At 37.0% G+C, this 23,193-nt stretch overlaps 2 protein-coding genes across 14 annotated transcripts in view; one reads left to right on the top strand and one right to left on the bottom strand.

Moving 5' to 3' along the window:
- Positions 1–23,193, bottom strand: part of dock7 (dedicator of cytokinesis 7) — a 95,196-nt gene that overhangs the window by 48,589 nt on the left and 23,414 nt on the right. For all 13 annotated transcript variants that reach the window (XM_004913936.4, XM_012961536.3, XM_012961538.3 and 10 more), the window contains exons 14-22: positions 22,910–23,072; positions 6,008–6,125; positions 5,829–5,899; positions 4,559–4,697; positions 4,229–4,330; positions 2,118–2,204; positions 1,597–1,828; positions 1,231–1,395; positions 387–556 (exon numbers count right to left, since the gene is read on the bottom strand). In XM_004913936.4, coding sequence (XP_004913993.2) covers positions 387–556; positions 1,231–1,395; positions 1,597–1,828; positions 2,118–2,204; positions 4,229–4,330; positions 4,559–4,697; positions 5,829–5,899; positions 6,008–6,125; positions 22,910–23,072 — 1,247 coding nt within the window. The remainder of the gene's footprint in view (positions 1–386; positions 557–1,230; positions 1,396–1,596; positions 1,829–2,117; positions 2,205–4,228; positions 4,331–4,558; positions 4,698–5,828; positions 5,900–6,007; positions 6,126–22,909; positions 23,073–23,193) is intronic.
- Positions 10,351–18,490, top strand: angptl3 (angiopoietin like 3). Its single transcript, NM_001011408.1, is given in 7 exon segments — positions 10,351–10,859; positions 12,088–12,198; positions 12,504–12,615; positions 14,889–14,999; positions 15,871–15,966; positions 17,503–17,769; positions 18,162–18,490. Coding segments are annotated over 7 exon segments (1,371 nt in total). The 5' UTR covers positions 10,351–10,373; the 3' UTR covers positions 18,350–18,490.

Here is a 23,193-nt window from a genome sequence, read left to right as displayed (position 1 = left end):
CAGTGTAATTTAGAAATAAAAATAAACCATAAAAATCATGACAGAATCCCTTTAATAAGCAGCATTTCACTGCTACATGCTAAACCTTTACACCCTCAAACTGGGGGTGGTTTGGAAAACCAACTAGAACAGACCTGACTTGAATATAGCTGAAAATGTGATTGTGTGCAGTAGTTCAGGAAACCCCTACTAATAACAAATTACATAGTTACATAGGGTTGAAAAAAGACCAGTGTCCATCAAGTTCAACCCATCCAAGTAAACCCAGCACACCTAACCCACACCCACCAACCTATACACCCACATACACAAACTATAAACACAACCACTAGTACTAACTGTACTGAACTTGTATATTTTGCCTGCGAAGAAATTCTAGTTCTTACCTTACTGCCAATAATGGACCTCACTTCATCATCAGGTGATGTTGGGGTGCCAGATATATCAGGATTGCTGTTGCTTAGACTCCTGGATCGGTTTAAGTTTAGACTTGCTGGTCTATTTGCTGACCGTGCCATTGTGGCATAGTGCATGGATCCTCCCAATCCACCAGGTCCTAAGTGTAATTATAAAATAAATATTGTTTGCATAGCTCTGACAAGTTGATATATTCAGACATACACAGCATAAGCCTTTAAGTTAGATTTAGGCAAACTAACTGTGGGCCAGTCAGGTCCTATGCCAATAACTCCCATACCATTATAAACCTTTTTTTTTTTGTTTATTACATCACAGAGTTGTTCAATATCTTTGCCCAAAGTTGTACCTCTGTTTTACATTTTTAAATACACATTTATGTCATATTTGTAGTTTTTAACCCTGGTTGTAATTATGTTGTATATTATATATATATATGTTTATTCATATTTAAACAGGCTATATGTTGTGTATAAATAGCTAAATACAGCCATTTGGAAGTGTAATAAAGATGCCTAAAAAAATTCTCATGAAATTTTCCTCAGACATACACCTTAACAGGAATCTTAGTCACAATGAGAATCAGTATTGGCAAGCAATGTAGTCAGTTAGTACTGTTGAAAAGTTGTGGTTACACTACCAATTAGACAAGCATCCTGAATGTTTCCCAGCTTATTAATGGCAGGGAATTTACAGAATGTGTTATCACAAGGACAGAGCAGAAATAAAAGTACAGTTATTACAATTTGGAAACTTGTTGCAGTAAAACACAAATGAGATTAAAGAGAAAACTTAATGCCAGAGGTAATTTACCTGGTGAAGGAGAATTGGGATCAGTGTTTGGCAGCCGGAAAACATAATGAATGTAGGAGGCAAGCAGATTGTTTCTGCCATGCTGATCGTGATTTCCTTCAAGGTTTTTATGGAGTCTGTTTGTGATGGAAGCCATAGCCTCAAATGATGCCTGACCTAGGTTAACTAGCAAAAACAGTTTCACCGTAAATGGAAAAGCACAGATGACTGAACCATAGAAGCCTGACATGAAAAATCTTTATTAATATTATGCTTTAAAAAATCCTGTGCACTGTTATAAAAGATAATAAACATGCTATATAGACCAGATCATTATTTATATTCAATTGACAAGTCAGCTGATACAGCACCTTACTTTTAACTTACCAATTTGTCCAGCGATGACAGGAGGCCTTACAACTAGAAGAATCAATTTGTCAAGCAGGAGGTGAAGAAATCTCACTACAGGCTCCAACTGAGCAGAGCTTAGAGCTGATATGCTACTTTTCAGCTCACTTTCTAAGTTATTTTCCATGATCCTCATGTCTCCTATTCGAACTGGAAACATGTGCTCATCCAGAGCATGAACAAGAGCAAAGAACTTGTCCAGGTATGAATCCTAAAATAAACAACAGCCATTAGAGTTGGCAGACAATTTAATGATGGGTGCAACATTATCACTGTGTTACACATTAATGTGACTTTTACCCCAGACCAAACTGTAGCGTATGAACCTCTGCATGTGCATTTGTGGAGTAGTCTTTACACACAGTGACATTATAATTTTATGAATTAATTTTCTTTGACTGACTAGATTTTCTGTGGGAAGAGGTTAATAAAAAAGGGTGTGACTATCCCTGTTCCACAGGCTCCTGTATTGCAGGAAAAAAGGATTTGAATTTACTTACCTGTGTGTGAACAGAGGAAACAGCAACAACCTCTACGTTAAAAACTCCTTTGTGATTATCCACCCATTTCATTCCAGGAAGAGGAACCTGAAACAGCAAGTTAGGAGACAGGTGTGGGTAGGATTAATGCTATTGGTTTAAGGTGCAAAGAAAATGACAATGGATTTACACAAAGTCTCACAAAGAACTAACTACATCTTAAATAATTTTACAAATTTTGTGCTATAAGTTTGTAAGGGCCAGTTGATTAAATATCAGTCCTAATTAAATCACTACCAAATTTTAGTTAGGAAGATAGGTCACCCATGTCACTATATGCCACCTGGACAGTATTTCACCTGCCTACCCAGTAAAATACCAGCCAGAGTCGTGGCTGATATTACAAATATTCTTCCTCCGGGCCGCAACAATTCCGCCTCCATCCCGCTCATTACCTCTTCTAGCCTGCAGCTCCCACCAGTTTCCTGATAGCTTAGAAGCTCTACCCCTCCTCCGCATCATAGTCCTGCCCCTCTGCATCATAGCTCCACCCATATTTTCAGTCCCACCCCGCCTCAAGCCATCGGATGGTAAGGGGCCAAGAAACGGTTGGCAACCCTAGTCAAAAGCAAATAAGTTAATACAAATGGCCGTGTTTTGATGAAATATAGCTTACACATTAATAATGGCAATTCTCACAGAGTGGTGTGTTGTTGTCGGCATTTTTCCTTGAGAAAAGTTGCCAAGACAAAACACAAGAAAAAAGAAAATGTTTTAATTCTTGCTGACAATAAATGTATGCATGTCGTGGGAATTTACCTACATGGCAAAAATGGCAATACCTTTTGCAAATTAAGAGACAACAAGACAAAGCACTTAATTTCACACAAAAAAACTCCCCCTTTATTGTTCACAACTCAGGCTCAGATTTGTAAGCGCCGACATTGTTCACCTGTTCACACCTCAGACTGAAGGAGCAGTGCCAGCAGTTTGTTAGCGTATGGACTACCTGCCATATGCTGCCTCTTTGTGTGCCATACTCTGCCTGCCCTATGCTGCCTGTGTGTTCCATACTCTGCCTGCCCTATGCTGCCTGTGTGTGCCATACTCTGCCTGCCCTATGCTGCCTGTGTGTGCCATACTCTGCCTGCCCTATGCTGCCTGTGTGTGCCATACTCTGCCTGCCCTATGCTGCCTGTGTGTGCCATACTCTGCCTGTCCTATGCTGCCTGTGTGTGCCATACTCTGCCTGCCCTATGCTGCCTGTGTGTGCCATACTCTTCCTGCCCTATGATGCCTGTGTGTGCCATGCTCTGTCTGCCCTATGCTGCCTGTGTGTGCCATGCTCTGCCTGCCCTATGCTGCCTGTGTGTGCCATGCTCTGCCTACCCTATGCTGCCTGTGGGAGGTGAACCTGGCAGGGGTTTATTAGAATTTGGAAATAGTCATTAAATGGCCCCTAAGGTGTATAATTATGTGTCGGGGCTTGCTGTGCTGTCCACAGGGGAGGCATATGGATTTAGGGATATGTCTTAATATGACATAATACATTTTTTTCACATATGAATGAAGGGTGATATCCCTGCAGTGAGCACCAACCATTTGGGTTTTTGCTGTGCTTCCACCATTAAAGTGGGTATGGCCTTAAAATGGGTGTAGTTTGAAACAGGTGCAGTTTAAATAAGAGGAGTGGCCAAAACTGGCTTCCATTATCGGCCCTCCCCCATGTAGGCCACAAAAATTCAGGCCGTCGGTACCACAGAAGTTGGACAGCACTGTCATAGAGAATATACACTGGTTATTGTGCCACAATTTACATACAAAATGGCATCATTGGCTTTATTTTTTTGCGGTTAAACCTGGCAAAATTTTAACCTATCACTACTTATCAAATTAATTTGCCTTCCCACCAAGAGGTATAGTAAATTTAACTAACAATAAATACATTATATCATCTGCTGTTCAATCTAAGATTCATGTAAACATACAGTTTTCAAAGGTAAATACATTTTTGCACACAATTTTATTTTATGAGCATGATTGTGGGGGAAAAAACAGTAATATATTTATATACTATATATTTATTAGATTGGTTTATCAGATTTGTTTCTCTGTCCTTGTGTAATACATACCTCTGGAGAAAGCACAGAGTATGCCTGTGGCGGTTTTTCTAAGGAAACAGGCAAACAAAACTGTCCTGTCTTTAACCGCCCATTCTGAAGCATTGGTATCCACTTAAGCAAAAAGAAAAAAAATCTAATTAAAATATCTCAGAGCAAAACACATTTGCAAATACATTAACTGCTTTAGAGGAGAACTAAAGCGTAACAAAAAAAGGCTTAGAAATGCTGCACATTATTTCTGGGTTCTGTATCAGCCCTAGGCCACCACAGCTTTAGGCTGCTTCTACCAGCAGCTTCACAACATTTAGCATTAAAAGAATAAAGAAATGGTGCCCATACTGTATATCCAACTGGAGTTTCAAGGGGTGTATTCTGTTTTTGTTGGCAGCTGACATGGTAAAATGTGAAGAGTAAGTGGTGATGATCTGTAAGAGTAGCTGGAAGTTTGACCTTTATCTCTTCATGGAAATCAGGTGATCTAAATATAAGAAAGCCGAAAATTAAAATGGTTTGGAAAGACTGGAGTTATCCAACCCCTCCCTCACCTTGTTCCATTGTGAAGTCATGGAATCTAGGATTTCCACTAAATCTGTGCTCCTTTCACTAAGGAAAACAGAGGAAAAAAGAGAGAACAAGGCAAGGGAGGGCCAGCATTACACCATTTAAAGGAGAAGGAAAGGCTAATAAAGAGTTAATCTCAAGCTGCAGGCTTACCTTCAGTTGTCTCAATAGTGCCCTTAAGTCTCCCCATATATCTCCAGTTCAGATGATCAGAAGCAAAACAGGAAAAAAAACCTCTGAGCTGGGTAGAAAGATTCCCATAATGCATCACTCTTTTCCAAGACTTGGAGACTTACTTTTAAAGGCGGCGCATGCGCACAAGCAGGCGCGCTCCCCCTAGCGTCTGGCTATGAGACGCTATTTGCCATTAGAAGCAGCAGCTGGGGCCATTATAGGACGCAGCCGGCAGGGGCGGAGAGGCAAGCGAGGAGAGGAGCGGGGATGAGAGGACGCAGGTACAGGGAGGGGGAGAGGTGAGCAGGGGTGAGGAACCGTGTCGGCTGGCGGTGCTGGGGCGGAGAGGCAAGCGAGAAGAGGAGCAGGGATGAGAGGACGCAGGGAGGGGAGAGGAGCGGTGAGGAACGGTGACAGCTGACAGGTGCTGGGGGGGAGAGGCAAGCGGGGAGGCTAGTGGAGCGCCATGTTTAAAACATGGCGGCGCAGACAAGGAGAAATAGTGTGTACTTCGGGAGGACCGTACTGGGCAAAGGAGCATTTTTAGAAGAAATGATTTCAGCGTTCAGGTAGGGGCAGGGGCCCTCTATTACATACTAAAAAATGAGTAAAACCCTTTCCTTCTCCTTTAAAGCTCTAGCTGGCAAATTGAGAAGGGCCAGTCAGGTTGGCAAAACTGTAAGGTTTAGGAACTTTAAGTGACAATTACTCACAAAAGGAGACCTATCAGTGAAAAATGATCAACATTACCTATTGGTAACTTTTAATGCATATATTTTATGCATATATTGAAGAGTAGTTTTTTAGTGTCACTATCATTTGAATTAAGGAGGACACTATCAAGTATCTGTAAGGCAAAGCAAGAGAAACTCACCTGTTGTGATATACTACAGCTGTATATGCTTCTTTAGAAAATTCTGGGGAACTTGATTTGCCACAAATTACCTAAAAATCAACCAAAAATATTTAGCAGATGAAAAGGTAATATTATTTTGAAAAAAAAGTACAAGAGGACAAGATATGCAAACCACTAAAAGAAGTAATTTCGCTTACTGCCATGGCATTATTGGGATCTTCCCCACTCATAAACTGGACTTTTACGGTTATATTTCTTGCTGAGCCTTGACGATTCGCAAAATTAAGGCTTTGTGGATACACATAAAGAATATTTCTGTAAAATAAATAATAAGAAACATGAGTTAAGTCAAATTAAACAGAGGTGCAGATAAACATAAAAATCTGAAAAAAATGTAGGAAATAGGATCTAGCATTCAGACCACTCTTAGCATTATATTAACAGCTATGGATGTGAAAAGGTGCTTTAACGTTTTGGGAATCAAGCCTCCCTTTGTCAGGATGGGAGGTTTCTAATTTCCATTGCTTGTTGCCTAAAGCAGAGTAATGAAGCAGAAGTGGATCACTGGCTGACAAGCTCCATCCATCTGTCCCCACTGATGGTGCCCGATCTGGTTCAGTGATTGGATGGCCAATCTGGCATAAAATCCAAATGTTTGCGCACTTTACCGCATCTTTACACACATGGGTCAGATTTATACATTTACACAATCTACACTCTGTTCACAATTTCTGTTTACTTTGCCTCAGATACAGTTAATAACATTTTCCACCCTCACTGTTATTTCAGCCTCAGGCAGCTGTAAGCAGTCATATAATTAATATTAACGAGTCATTTAAATAAGGGCTAAAAGTGTCCATACACTGGCAAATCCATCCCAGTATCTAACTTTACTTAACAAGTTGAATGTTCAGGACAGGTCATCTAATATCAGAAGGTTAAGTCACTGATGTGGGTGGCATATCTGGAGTATTGAGGCTCAGTGATGCTGGGCCAAAAGTGTAAAATCAGCAGTGTAAAACCGCTAAAAAGAAGGAAATGCAACAAAAAAAGTTTAAATTGCAAAAGTGCTAAAAGTGTGCTCTGAGCAATTTTCCATTGGTTGCATTTGTTAGTCTAAATCACTTTTCTTCATCGTATTTCTTTTTTTTCTGAATTTGCTATATACACATACTAAAAGTGTTAAGGATACTAAGGTTATATTTACATTTAAAACTGGGACATCATGTCTGATTACCTAACTGTTCCAAGGCTAAATTCAGTGCATTAACTTATTTTTCTGTTATCGCTTAATTTAAGTTTGGCGGTGTGGTCTCCAAATTTAAAAATAGGATAATTAGAAGTGTCTATTTTAATCAGTAATCTCTGCATTTCTATCATTGTATCTGCACAATGAAAAGGCCATAATAATGCATAAAATTTACAGTATAAAATAGAAGACACAGAAGGTGAAATGTGACATATAACTGAGTGCCATTACATTTTTATTATAAACATAAAACATTTTTTGACATGGATTTTTCTTAAAGCACTTTGCACCCATGAGTTTAAGCACCCTGATCAAACATATCCTGGTACTTTTATCATTCAACTTGTATCTTTTGTGGACATAGATACTTTACCATTCTCTGACATCTATTGGAGTCACCAGGCCCTCCACCCACTAGTGATAAAAACGGGTGTCATCAGGCAATATACCTAACTGAAAGCAGTCTTCTCGGTTTAGTGGCCATCCTGCACCCTAGGGCTTGGTGGGAGGAACTTGAAACCACTAACTGGGCAAGGACGATACAGTAGGATTTCTGCATTGATAACAAAACTGGAGGAGCCAACATCACTCTTTAAAAGTCTAAAGCATTCATTATGCCAAGCAGGCTATCCAAAAAAAATGAAGATAATTTCAGCCAGCAGGAGTGGATTAATGCTTTATCCCCAACTACAGCATGGAAACAGCCTCCAGCAAAGGCGGCAGATACCCTGAAGGTGATGGATACTGCTAGTAGCATAAGGTTGTCTATAATCCACGTTGAGATGGGTCTGACAGCACCCCAGAGACTAGGCCAACACTTGGAATATATTGGCAGGAGTAACAATTTATTACCTCACTAAGAGGAAAATCAGACACCAGTCCTTAGAAAGCACCAGCTACAAGGAAGCTGCCTGCTTTTTGATAAGCTCCAATCAGTGCTTCAACCTCACGCAGTGCAAAAAACATGCACACGCACAAAGTGCAAGGGTGCAAAAATGGACTTGCTTTGTCACCCTGCCAGAAGGCATGAAATAAACATCTTCAGGCCCACCTTTGTTTGAAAACTTGGTTGGACCTCTTTATCCCAGACCTCCCCAGCAAGAAGGAGGCAATGGTCTTCAGATACCCTTCGACGCAAGGCTAGATTAGACCCATTGTCCAATACCCTTCAGCCCCAGGGGGTATAAGGTAAAGGCTTTTTAGTTTCAAATCAGGCAGGGTTTCTTTTTTTATTATCTACCTGATGGGGAGATTTTCTCTGTAGGTACTAGGCACTGGGGAATTTTTTGCATATGGGGTAGGTTTGACCCATTTTTTACCACTGAGACTCATTACTGGTGAGCGTGGTATTGGGTCACTGTATGGAATGTGTGTGGGTTTGATTTGGTGTGATTTCACACATTGATGGCATGACCTTTTAGCTACCTTTATAGATAGTGATATTTGGTATATAGGGGTTTAAGAATTTAGCATATAATCCAGCATTCCATGTGCATCATAACCCAGCAGTGGATTTTTTTTTCTGCCTCTGGGGTTTGATCCCCCTTATCAGGTAACCCTGCGCTGTTTGATAATTTTAATATATTTTATCATTTTCATTTTTTTTCGTTATTACACAAACTCATAGTGGGCATTTTAGCTTTACTAAATAAAAGTTATATTTTAATGAGGAACTTTGTCCTGGATATCCAAGAAGGGGAGATGCATCCTTATTGTCATACTTTTTCTTTCGAAAAATTATAGGTTTATATAATTATGATTTTGCACACCTTCTTTGATTAACTTTAGGCTTTGAAACCGTGGTGATGCTCCACTTTGCAATATTTGTATAATTACAAAATAACCTCTGGGGCTGTCCCAAGTGGTTTTCACCCACTACGGGCCAGGTTTCATGGGGAGAAGACGCCAGATGGTCACACCTCTCTTCTCTAGATTTATGCAAGGACCCAGGAGAGTCATATGGCACCTTATCCTTATGTTAGTAAAAAGGAAGGTATTTTCTAGAGAGTAGTGTTACCTAATACCGTATATACTCGAGTATAAGCCGATCCGAATATAAGCCGAGGTACCTAATTTTACCTAAGAAAACTGTAAAAACGTAACTTGAGTATAAGCCTAGGGTGCGAAATGCAGCAGCTTTTGCTAAGTTTCAATAATCAATTTTTTTAATAAAAGGACACTCAGCGTGACCCCCTGTGAATTCTACATAAATATATAATGTTGGTAGCTGCAGATTAAGAGCAATAATATGTATTATAGTCAATTAATATATCTCCAGAACCCTTATGTATTAACAAATATATTCCTATCAATGTTACATGAAAATGAGAAGGCAATGAGCAGTGTTCTCAACTGCTGCTTGTCAGAAGCTGAAGCTCTAGATAAAGATCGTCCAGTGGATGGGGGTGAGAAAACGTTGCCTTGTTGTAATTGTATATATATATATATATATATATATATATATATATGTATATATATATTTTTTTTTTTTTTTTTTTTTTTTTTTTTTTAACTTGCATCCATGTTGGAGGAGGTTAATGCTTCACAACTGAGCAGAGCGCAAAAAAATCCAATGCCATTATTTCTCTATACCTTTATATACACATCAATGGTGTATGAAAATAATGGCATCCATTTCTTTTAACACATCTGCACACTAGCTTGTGCCCGAGTAGTAAGGGCAGCGCCGGATTACTTGTTGACTCGAGTATAAGCAGAGAGTTCCTTTTTTAGCACATTTTGAGTGCTGGAAAACTCTTCTTATACTCGAGTATATACGGTAATTAAAAAAAGGTAAAAGGTTTGCATTTACCAATCCAAAGTGACTGAGAGGACTGTATCTCTAAAAATGTATTAGAACATTAGTTAACACTATACTAGTTAACTCGGTAGACATTTTTTGACCCAGTTGTAGGTGTACATCACTACACTGGATGCTTGTTTTGTTTTATAAAGTTTTATTCATCTTTTTTTGGTGTGTATAGTGTATAGACTTGAAAAATTATCTTTTAAAGATGGTCTTACAATAAATATAACTAGTTTAATTAAAATGTGAAATATTTTAAGTGCATACAAATTAGAAACAAAATAATTTAGTACATTTTCCATAGGTGCTTTTTCAGTTAATTCAGTGATATGCGTTTTCCTAAAGCAGCTTAGGGAGTGCAGGGGTTACTTAAGTTCAAATGTCCTCTTTAATTATTAACCACTCAGCACTGTCTGTGGTTAATCTCTCCAGGATATATAAGCTTAATTATGCCACCTAGAAAATACATTCTGGGCAGCCAACTTGCCATAAGGTCTATAACAGCAAAATGAATTTGGTTCTGATTTTCATTTTACCTCTGGTGCTCTCAGCAACAGAAAAAGATGATTCCGCATATGATTCCTTGTCCACTGACTCGAAGTCAAGGTTTGCTATGCTTGATGATGTCCGAATTTTAGCTAATGGCTTACTTCAGCTTGGACACGGCCTAAAAGACTTTGTCCACAAAACGAAGGGTCAAATTAATGAGATCTTTCAAAAACTTAATATTTTTGACAAGTCCGTCACTGATCTCTCTGAGCAAACAAATGAGATCAGAGAAAAAGAAGAAGAGCTTAAAGACACTACTTCAAAGCTGCAGGAAAATAATGAAGAGCTAAAGAACATATCTCGTAAAATTAATTCCCAAGTTGAAAACTTACTGCAAGACAAAATACATCTTCAAGCTAAAGTTGGGAGTCTGGAGGAGAAACTATTTCAAATGACTCAAGGAACAACAGAAGGTCAGGAGATTAAAGAAATATCATCACTGAAAGTAAGTATATGGATGCTTTTAAATGAATAAATACATTTGGTACCCCCCCCCCGCCCCCAGCAAGTGAACCGTTCCAAATTAATGCTATTTATCTCACCCATACAATCTGAGGTTTTTCATAACATGAGCTTCACTAGACAGATACAAATCTGAGCATCGCTCTTGTTTAGGGGAGCACAGTTTTAAATGAAATCAACACACTATTTTAATAAAGATTCTAAGAGAGATGTCAAACGTGGTTCTTGATAGTTAGAAGCAACAAATATAAACATGTAAAAGACAGTATGTGTTATGTTAAGATGTATACTAGCTGAAAGGCCAAGTCTAAAATAATGGTTTATAGGCAGAAATTATTTGTTCATATAGTTGCAATGCTGCTTGTTACTTATCTACAACAGAGTAGTTTTGATTGAACAGCATGTTTATACAAGTACAACTCATGCATGATGAGAAAATGAGCAATATCCATTTTTTTGCACCAACAATTTGTAAGGGTATATATTTTGCTAGTGCTACACCAACAGGGGTCTTTTTAATGGGCACTTTAAAGCAGGCACATTTGCTGCATTTACAGCAGCCAGCCAGAACATACAGCCTAAAATGTCTTTTAAATATTTTACAATAATCAATTCGAAAACCCATAACCAAAAAGTGTATTGGAATTGAAACAGCAGAAGTCATGATGAAAAATAATACAAATGTTTTAATACCACTTAAGCCTTTGATATTCCAGTGCTGCTGTAACAAAAGACATTATCCCATGTCAGGCGGTATAGTAGGCAAGCACCCCATCACCTGCTTGTCACTAAAGTATATATTAATTTATTTTTTTACACCCTGATTGCGCCCCTGCCTTATGGTTCAAAAGTGTATTTTGACCTGCAATAATTGCCTGTTTCTCAGGTTTGCACCCTTACTGTGCCCTGACTCCTGGCCTGTCTGCTTTATATGACATATAGTAGGATTTTAATATCTGTGGGTACTGCCACAGAACGCCTGCATTTGTTCCCAAGGGTGTTGATAAAGACTAATATGAGACAGTAGTATTCTTTCTGGGTCTAAAACAAGATGGCTACATTCTAGCCTTCTTCTTTTTGATGCAGATGGCTTAAGATTTTTTTTATTTGATAGTACTCTTCTAGAAACCTTTATCTAGAATGTTCAGGAACTCTTAAATGTGGTTTGCTATAGTGTCTAAAATAAACAAACACAATTATTTCCATTTCAGAATTTTGTGGAGCAGCAGGACGTGAATATCCGACATCTGCTAAAAGTTGTACAAGAGCAGCACATGCAACTTGACCATCAAAATGTTCAAATAAAGGACCTAGAAGACAAGGTATTTATTCATATCTAACTAAAGGCATGTTACATATATATGTCTGTCTCTCTATCTATCACTAGGAAACAAAAAATAATATTGGGATGGTTTACCTGTATGCTTTACAAATTCTTTGCTGTCTTTGGTCAGACTGTTCTACAATTCACTTTAATTTTATAATAGCTTTTAGTTCCCATTCAAAAGTTATTTCCAATAAAACCATGCCTAAGTAACTGAACATTTCTCCTGTTTTCCTATTAAAAAAATCGTTCAATTTATTATGTTGTGTATCGCTCTGTTTATTCCTGCATACTGTTTTACAGCTGAGCAAAGCAGATCTCCAGGAGAGTGTTAAGAGTGTGTTGGCTGTCAGGAGAAGCAGGACAGGCTTCTTGAATTTAAGCAATTCAACAGATGGAATGGTGGAACAAAATGGTGAGATGAAACTACAACTACTGATTATGCAAAAACATCTGTTATAGGGAACCTTGGCTCAAGAGGCCAAATTCTGGTTTAGTCTAATGGGAGACTGATTTCAGATCTCACATCTCAATAATTCCCACCATTGCTCTTTAAATACACCATAATTAAGGGCAATTCACAAAGTTTAAAAGGCAAATTTAATATTGGAATTAACTTTCAGTATAATGTAACTATTCTGTTCAGAAACTTTGCATTTAGCCTATTTATTCAGCAGGTTTGACAAAATAAGACAAAGAGAGACTCTGAATGTGGCTATACATGGCCAACATTAGATGCCGATGTACAAGCTAAAAACAACTGCCTGATATAAGCAAATATTTCTGTGTATGATTAGCTTTAGCTTCTTTAAATAACCATACTTAAGAATGTTTATTTTAAAAGAGAGCATTTTGCCAGGCGTGGCCTAATTGTTCTGCTCTGTGACAATATTCAGATTGGGGGCCAGGGTAGCACCACATTCTCCACTAAATGTAGTCTTTGGTCAATGGTATTTTTTTGCCAAGTGTATGCAGAAACAGGATAAATCATTAAGGTTGAGGAGACTGCCTCATACAGATACAAATATAGGAATTCTGGGAATGAATTCCAAACTCCTAAAAAAATCTCTTTTACGTGGGTTTATCCTATAGGCTAAAGCTCACCCACTGGTTTTTAAAGCAAAAGCCAGGATAATAGCTGATCAGATTCCCAACTACAGACCAGTTTCGCCTTTCTTGAGGCTCATCGGTGTAGTGCAGGGTTTTCTGATCAGCTTTGGTGGAGTCACCATGTCGTTTCACAAACAAATCATTAAGGTTGAGGAGACTGCCTCATACAGATACAAGTTAACAAAATAGGATAGGCAGAAACAGGATAGGCACTCAAAGAACCAATGGGTTACAAAAATGTATATAAAAAGAAAACATCTTTAGTAAGATTACATTTTTACTGCCTTATGCATTTTCTGCTCCAAATGCACTTTATCATAGGCCTATGATTAAGTGCTTTTGGAACACAAGATGCATAAGGCATTGAAGATGTTGTCTTAATAAAGATTTTTTTTTTTTAAATAAAATATATTTCTTTGTAATCAACGTGGTTCTATGAGTGCTGACTCGGTTTTGCGTACATATGGTTTTCTGTTCCCCTTGCTGAGGGTCTGGGGCTGGTGCACCTGGACCATGCTTCACTTTTGGTGAGTTATTGAGCTCAACCTGTTTTTGTCTGTGTTACACATTCATTGACTCCAGTCATCTTCATTGACTCCAGTCAAGAGGAGGCAAATCCTTAGTCAGTATTCATACATAAAAGCAATATAAAACTGCACAGATAAAAGATAATTGTAAGAGACAGTTGGAAACTTCAGTTAAGCAATTACAGAAAAGACTTACCCCCATATGTAATAAAGGCCACTAAGTTTGCCCAAGATCAGTAAACCAATAAGATGTTTGCTTTTAAACAGGTGACCAGTAATATCTACCTGCTGATTGGTTGCTATGAGTTACTGCTCCTAGGCACACTTAGTGCCTCTTATTACATAATCCCTAAGACTGTGGATTTGCTTTTCTGCCATCAGAATATGTCTTATTTAAAGGAATACTGTCATGACAAAACATGTATTTGTTCAAGTTAATAGAGCTTCTCATTCAAAATCCAGTATTGTAATCTGTTTTTTAAAAGCACACACATTTTTTTATATTTAATTTTGAAATTTCATATGGGGCTAGCTGTATTTTTCATTTCCCAGGGTGCCACAACTATGTGACCTGTGCTCTGATAAACTTCAGTTACACTTTACTGCTGAGCTGCAAGTTGGAGTGGTATCACCCCCCCTCCCTTTTCCCCTCAGCAGCCAATCAGCAGAACAATGGGAAGGTAGCAAGACAGCAGCTCCCAGTAGATATCAGAATAGCACTTAATATTAAGAAATCCAAGTCCGGCTTGGGACTCCTCCAGTTACATAGGTGTAGGAGAAACAGTAGGTTGCCTGAAAGCAGTTCTAATGTGTAGCGCTGGCTCCTTCTGAAAGCTCAGACTCAGGCACAATGCACTGAGATGGCTGCCTACACACCAATATTACAGCTAAAAAAACATTTTTGGTGTAAGAACAAAATTTAATTATTTGCTATGTAAACAGTGTAATTTAGAGACAAAACTACACCCTAAAAATCATAACATAATCCCTTTAAGTGCTGCAAATACATTAGCAATTTACTATTTTAATTTTTTTTTTTTTTTTTAAACAGACAGTCGTGACTGCAATGACATTTATAACAGGGGAGAGAGATCAAGCGGCATTTACACTATCAGGCCAAATGGAAGCACAGCATTTGATGTATACTGTGAAATTACATCAGGTAAGGTCTGTGGGACTATCACAAAAGAGTTCTTATTTCATGTCTATCTAACTCCTACAATGAAATGTGGTTTCACACTTTGGCTATGATTGAAACATTATCTTACAAGGAAAGAACAAAAGTATTGAACTTGTAGTTCAACTGTAAATTAACTGTTAAAAGTTAGAAATAGTCTAAAACAATTTGAAATGAGACTTTTTGAAATATTTTATATTGTTCTGAAACTCCCAAGCTTGAAATTTAAGTTGATATGATTGCAGTATTGACATGGAAAGTTTTTTCCCCAGGCAGGTGTTCCAGTTAGGAGAGAACCACACCAGCCTGTGGAAAAAAAACTTAGCGATCTATTACACTGGGGGTGAAAGATGAGAAATATTACAAAAAAAAAAAAACCTCTGTTTTTTAGTTGTCCTCTGACAACCAGATACAGTTTTTAGTTGCAGGCTAGAAATAGACAGAATTAGATAAGCTAGGCCCAGGATACACATGTTGCTTTTTAACCTGCATAAATCAGTTCAAGGGAAAGTGCCCATGGCTACTCATGCGGCAGCTAATTGACTTAAATGTGACATCCAAGGATGTGCTAAAAACATGCTGACTTCCTTGCAGCTCCCACTCAAGTCAATCAAAGTCATAGTAGGCAGTCTCAGTCACCTTCCAGGATGAAAAGTGCTACATGTGTTATTGGCCTAACAATTTAAAATTCAAATTCAACAAGTGAAAAGTTGTATAGAAAAGAACCATCTATAACATACTAAAAATGAATATAAAGAAGAGCATTAGGAGGTATGTGTAAAATAAATGACATTATTAAATAACAAAGCAGCATAGCACAGGTATTAACAAAGAACTCCATTATATTATTTTTCAGAAAGCGCAAACACAGTAATCCAGAGACGAACTGATGGGTCCGTGGATTTTAACCAGACCTGGGAAACTTACTTAAATGGCTTTGGAGAACTTACAGGTAAGATTATACCATTATACAGTTTAAAAAAAATTTCCATATCACTTACAAAGAACAATGCCCTGTTGTTAGAAACCATCTACAGCACTACATGCAGGGCTTCACCCTTCATAGTTGTGTGTTCCAAGCTGTCATTGCATCAGTTAAATTTGCCATTTTGATGCTCTACTATAAAAAAAAAATGACCATACCTTCCTGTAAAGGCCCACAAAGGATGGTAAAAGCAAACACCCCTTCATACCCATCTTCCAACCACCCAGAACCAATCACAGGTGACTCTGCTGAGCAAGACCGATACGCCTTTGTTTGCTTTAGTTAATCAGTGGTTAAAGAAATGCTTATGCAAGATGCTACATTTATCAACTGCATGTTAATGCCTTTGTCAGTCATTGTAGAAAAGCATAATATAAACTATATTATTCAAAAGAATAATTATATTATTCTAATAACATACTGAACAATTAAGTAAGGATATACATACAATATATTTTATTTTCATATTCATAATTATATTTAAATATATGTATAATATATATAATATATATTTATATTTACTATAAGATTTTACAGTATAGGTATGGGACCCGTTATCCGGAATATTCAGGACCTGGGGTTTTCCGGATTATAATTTAGATCTCCATACTTTAAGTCTACAAAAAAATAATTTAAACATTCAACAAAATACAATTTATTTGCTTACAATAAGGATTTATTATATCTTAGTTGGGATCAAGTACAAGGTACTGTTTTATTATTACAGAGAAAAAGGAAACATTTGAATAATTTGCTTGGAATGGAGTTTATGGAAGGTGACCTTTCTGTAATTCCCATACCTGTATACAAAATCTTTAGAAACATGGGATTATCTATTTGGAAATCTGTTATCCAGAAAGCTCTGAATAACAGAAAGGTCATCTCTTAATAGACTCTATTTTAATAAAATAATTCAAAATTTCAAAATATATTTCCTTTTTCTCTGTAATATTATAACAGTGCCTTGTACTAGATCCTAACAAAGATATAATTACTCCTTACTGGAGACAAAACAAATTTAATTATAGAAAGATCCCTTATCCAGAAAACCCCAGGTCACAAGCATTCTGTATAGCAGGTCCCCAACCTGTACCTGCATATGAATGTAGAACTGGTTTTAAGGTGGACTAGTAAAAATATGAGGCCTGCAACCATTATAGCTAGGACAATTATTGCTATGGTAGCAATGATGACCAGCTCAATACAGTTACATGCTGACAACCAGAAACCTCTCTAAAATAAACATATGGACTTGAAGCTTAGTTATTTCTATACGCAGGAACCCAAAAGACAATAAATAAAGCTGCTTATTTTCAAAGAAGCAAAAGCATTAATCAGCACATTCCATTCACATAATCCTATTTACTGAAAATATCTACTAGACAACAAGACCATTAACAATTTAGTTACCAGAAAGGAGCAACAGTGGTGAACAATTTAAAATCAAGTTCAGTAAAATTACTAGGTTACAGTAGTCTAAAGTTTGTTGTGCTATAATTTCAGGTGAATTTTGGCTAGGCCTTGAGAAGATCCATGCCATTTCTCAGCAAGCAGATTATATACTGCATATAGAGTTGCAGGACTGGAAGGAGAACTGGCGATTTGTGGAATATATGTTCACTCTCGGAAATCAAGATACAAGTTATGCTCTTCAGCTTACACATGTCTCGGGAAACATTCCCAGCGCTCTCCCCGAACAGAGAGAGATACTGTTTTCAACAAGTGACCAGAATTCTGGGGATTTGAAATGTCCAGCAGAAACTTTTTCAGGTACTATTATGCACCATTCAGCCCTACTAATAATATATAGTTTACCTTAAAACAAAATAATAACGACACGTTATCTGCTATTACTTTCTTTATGATTTTTTATTAGGGATGCACTGGACCCATGTTTTTGGGTTTGGCCGAACTCCCCATCCTACCCCAAAAAACATTTTTTCCCCCTAACATTTAACTGAACAGAATTTCGGAGTCGGTGCATCCCTATTTTTTATACAAACTGTCTTCTTGATTGCTCTATACATCTAAATTTTGAATTGGTAAAAGAAGCTTTTGTGCTGGGGCCACTGCATTTAAGTATGGAAAAAAATGAATGAGAAAGCGTTGTACATAGTAACTAATACTATAGTGAACTGTCACGTTTCTGTATATATCTTTAGGTGGATGGTGGAATACTGCATGCAGTGGAACAAATCTAAATGGGAAGTACATAAAACAAAGACCAAGGACAAAACTGGACAGAAGAAGAGGGCAAGGCATATACTGGAAATCGGAGAAGGGGAGGTTATACTCACTTAAATCTACAAAGATTATGCTCTATCGTACAGACCTTGACAGTTTTGAATAAGGCAATGTGTTCTTATAGCATTTAGTCTTGTACGTCCCATCCATCAGAAATGATAGAGTAAAATCTGAATGTGTTACAATAGAGTTGAATTACTAGCTGTAAAATGGGATTTGGTGATCTGGAAATAGATCTTAAACAGCATTATGGAGTGGATGGTCTTTAATTAACTCCCTATGTGTGTTATATAAGCTAGCAGAAGAATGTATTGAAATAACTATCAAGGCAACCTCCTGCCAGTTGGCTATGTAGGCCTGTACTCATTTCAGCATAAGTTATATTAAGCGAAGGGTACAATTAAGGATCAATATAAATATATATTTTGCTGACTGTAAACTAAAAGCTGTAAGAAGCATTCCTAACAAAATAGGGCATAAAATTCTACACATATAACCCAGCTTGGAACCAGTCCATTCTTGTGCTTAAACGTTCTCTCATTTATTTATAATAATGACAAAATAATAGTTCTCTAGTCCTGTAATGCTTGAGATGAGTAAATCAAAATACCTATTATATTATATAAAATATAGCTCCTAATTACCTGTCTATCTAGGAGCATCTTCCATTGTACACCGAAATGTATAAAGACTTAGCCTTAAAATTAAAAGTGCACTGAATCCACTATTTTGGGATTATCCACTATTTTGGGATTTAGCTGAAACCTGAATACTTTGTGAAGTATTTGGCCAAATAGCGAACCGTATCCAATTCATAATTTGCATATGCAAATTAGGCCAAAGAAGGGTTAAAAGAGAACAACACACTGAGCGTGTGGTAAAATTTTTTTAACTTTACGTGATTTTAAGGATTCGGATTTGGTTCAGCCAGGCACGTAGATTCGGCCGAATCCTGCTGAAAAAGGCAGAATCTTGTTCGAATCCCAAACCAAATCCTGGATACGGAGCATCCCTACTTAAATTATTACTGATTTATGGTGAAAGCTTGCCTCTGTATGTGCCTACAAGCTATAGGCAATGCTGCCAGTACTGTCAGACAAGTGGCCACATTTTGACATCCTAACTAAAATAAAGAAATCCTGTTTTGTAGTTGGTCAGAATATTTATTTTAAGTGTGTGTATAGAAAAATATTTGGAACAAAGGGCTAGAACATAAGGTTAGGGAAAATAAAAAAAAAAAGAGGAAATAGATACAGATAATAAATTGACATGAATCCTGAAGGAATTACTTTCAAGAGAATCACATAAATTGCCTTTTAGTCATATTGACTTACACATATAGACTTTACTGAAGATATATTTTCATAAATCTTGGAAAGGATATAAAAGTAGGCTTTATTCTACATAACAAAATTGTGTATTTCTCATGTCGTTTAGCATTCTAACCATTATTCTAAAAGCTTTATCTATGCAGGATATGATCATACTATGTAAACTATTTGTTTTTTACTACCCTGGTGTTAACGTGTTCTTTTGGTAAATTACATTTTCATTGCAATAAACTGCACAGTTTTTTCTAATTTGTTACTCGGTGTCCCTCTCAAAGTAGAGTTGAATAGGTCTAATTGCCATGCATAGAAAATACCTGGAATTGCTACATGTGCCAATGCCCTATTCAAGTCATGCAGCTATTTTTGGTGCCTGAAATTTATAGTAGCTTAGTGGTACCACTAAATCACCTCCTTGACTGCTGTTGCAAATATCTGAAACTATAAGGCTACTTGGAATTTTGGGACAGTGTGGAACTTCTGTAATGCATTTGAGGAGGAAATGAGGGAGTACTGTGATATGTGGTACACTAATTGTAGCTATAAATTTTTTTTTTTGGAAATTGAATCACATCAGTAATGCACTTCTACATGCACATATGGAAATGCTCACATCGGTTTTGCATTAATATCAAAGAGAATACACCTGCAGTGAGTAGAGGGAGTTTTTAGCACCATTATGTGCAGCGGCCTTAATTTAGATATGCCAAGTACTGCACAGTCCCACTAAAAAGGTTTGAATTTGAATCTAAGCAGAATCCTGGACATGGTGCATTCCCAGAAGTTATTTCTGATATGAAAGTAAATAGTGTGAACATGTCTTGGCTTAAAAATGCAATGTTATTAAACAACATAGAAAGAATTACTGAGATTACAGCTACCATTTAAAAAGCAACACGCTAATTTTAAATTCCAAATAATTTGGAAAAAAAATCTTAAATGCCATAAGGTTTGAAATATTTAAGGTTCCCAAATATTTTTCACACATTTACTATTTTATTCACAGATGATTCTAAATAATACCATCAATTCTTCCTTTAAAATTGCCTCTCACAGCTCCTCTTGCAATGGCAGTGATGTATTTACTTTATCTGCTTCACTAATATGCAAAGATCAGTATGACCTTCTGACAAAGAACACGATGACACAAAAGTTCAATGTTTTGCTCCCACAGTGTGGAATATAAATGTGAACTGGAGTTATAGGCTAGAATATATGGACAACATATATCCGGGTAGCTGTTTCAGACTATAAATTTGTTGCATTTAAGGAAAGCGATAATGCACTAACAAAAAGGCATAGGATTCCTGGACACTACAGAACAGACCAAAGGAGTTAAAAATTTTGGTTACAGGGGTTATTCAATGTCTTGCCTATTAGAAAAACATATTAAAGGACATGTTAACCCTACATTTTCCTACCATGTATATAAGTTTGGCACATCTCCCCCACCCACATTTTCCTAAAACAAACAGCAGCTTTCATTCAGTGCCCATTTTCCATCTTAAACATTGTCAGTGACATTTACATTTGCAAACAGCACATGTGCACTGTAGAGTTCATGCAATGAAGAACGCACACTTACACAAGCAGAACTTACTTTGATAAAAAGTTCTGCTTAGATTGAGCACAGTACCAGTTAAGCTGAGCTCAGGACAGGAGGTTAGGAGAGAAAACATGTTCTTCTAGCAGAGTGCACAGGTAGAGCAGAGTTTCTATGGAAGCCAGTAGTGCCATATATTCATTGGCTGCTAGACTGGAGGGGTGTGCTTGGTAACCCGAGTTGAGAAGAACTGAGCATGCTCAGTTAGCCAAAAGCCAAAGTCAGTTGCTAAAGCTGGCCATACATGCAGCGTGTGGGCTCCAAATTATTGTCCTGATAATTTTCGACATGTTAGAAAATTTTGGTCAGATAAAGATAAAATCTGTGCATTTATTGTGCATCTGACGATATCCTTGGGGGACCTACAATGCATTTCCAGGAGGTCACTTTTGTACGACTGGTGTTTGTCAACTATTTCATGTTCAGAACATCCTCCAATTTGTAATTTTTATAGCTTTATTCTACAATTTCAGTCTGAATGTTAGTTTTACAACATTACATTTAAACGTATGATCGATAGCTGAACGTTTGCCAGAAGAAGACTAAAATGTAAATGTTTATGGCCACCTTAAGGAAGGGGGTGAGTGGGTGTGAGCAGGAGAAGGAATCCTAAGTGATTAAGTGAGTGCAGGTATTTAAAGATTTAAAATAGGCTGTTCATTGATTACATTTTTTGGGGGACATTTATATGTCCTTTAAAGACATATATAGTATACAAGGATTTTTTTTTTGGTAGGAAATGATGATTCCTCTAAAGCTGAACCCCAGAGAACCTGGATAAAAAAAAAAAAACTTTTTTTTTTTTTTTTTTAGAAAATGCAAGGAATAATGGGAAATGCCATCCCATTTTAGGAACTAAAAGGCTTGCCATGTGTAAGCAATAATTATAAAAAAAAAAAATTATGAAAAAAACACGGAAAATGCATAGAATACAAGCCACATATTCTACCACAATTGCTGTAGAGGTTACGGTGTGTTGTGGAATAATTATGTACATTTTATGAATTTCACTGCTGACAAGGCTTTTCATTAATTCAAAACTGATCATTTGTATGGCAATATGCCTCCAAACATTGTTTTACTAGCAAGCTTACACAAGTCTGCCACCTGCAAACTAAAAAAAAAAAAAAACTATTTAAAAACTTCCATATTGTGAAGACATGATTGCAAGAATAAGTACGCTGTTTTGTTAATTATCTGCACATCTGACTGAACATCACTTTGGCGTCAATTCTCAAAGGACCAGTACGTTAGATGCAACAGTAATTAGTTTGTCATATTGATTACACAGTTATATTTCTTTTAACCTTCAAAGAAAATGTCAACCTCTCTCAGGCGCTCATTGCGCTCATCATTTGCTATTTAGAAATTAGAGGTTGTTCAAAGGAGAATGAAATGTTTCTCTCTCTCTCAATTAGCGAGAGTAACAAACAGGGAATTAAAGTGTAATATTTATAAAATTGTTCTAGAAGAACAGTTGATGACTCGTAAATACTGTACAATCATTCCAAAGAATGCTTCTTCAATAAAATCATCAGGTAGCAAAAAAATAGCTTTATATATTTAATCATTGCAGAGACACACACAGGCAATTTATTAAAAAATGTCTAGGACAGGTATAATAATATTGTGACAGTGTATGTGTGTGTGTGTATATATATATATATATATATGTTTTTATATGCAACATTCGAAAATTACATAATAATAGAAATGGGTTGATACTTTTACTCACCTGTAGGTAGTATCTGGGACATACACATCTCTTGCTGGAAACTCCAATATTTCTCTTGTTGGCCGCACCCTACTATCTGGATAAGGCTTCACTTGTAGCAATTCTGGAGTTAAGCAGTAATTTGGGTTTTCTGGAGCAGGAGATATATCTATCTTCAGCTGAGCTGAATGAAAAGAAGAAACATTTTGTACTGGCATTCCACAGGAGTAAAGTAGCCTAGGCTGAAAAATAAGCGGTAAGCAGGAAATATTTGTGTAGAAGTTTATTGTCATGTATCTATCTCA

The sequence above is a fragment of the Xenopus tropicalis genome, chromosome 4 (assembly GCF_000004195.4).
Source record: "Xenopus tropicalis strain Nigerian chromosome 4, UCB_Xtro_10.0, whole genome shotgun sequence".
Taxonomy (NCBI): Eukaryota; Metazoa; Chordata; class Amphibia; order Anura; family Pipidae; genus Xenopus; species Xenopus tropicalis.
Note: the sequence above shows the minus strand (reverse complement) of the source record. Positions and strands in the feature narration are given on the sequence as shown.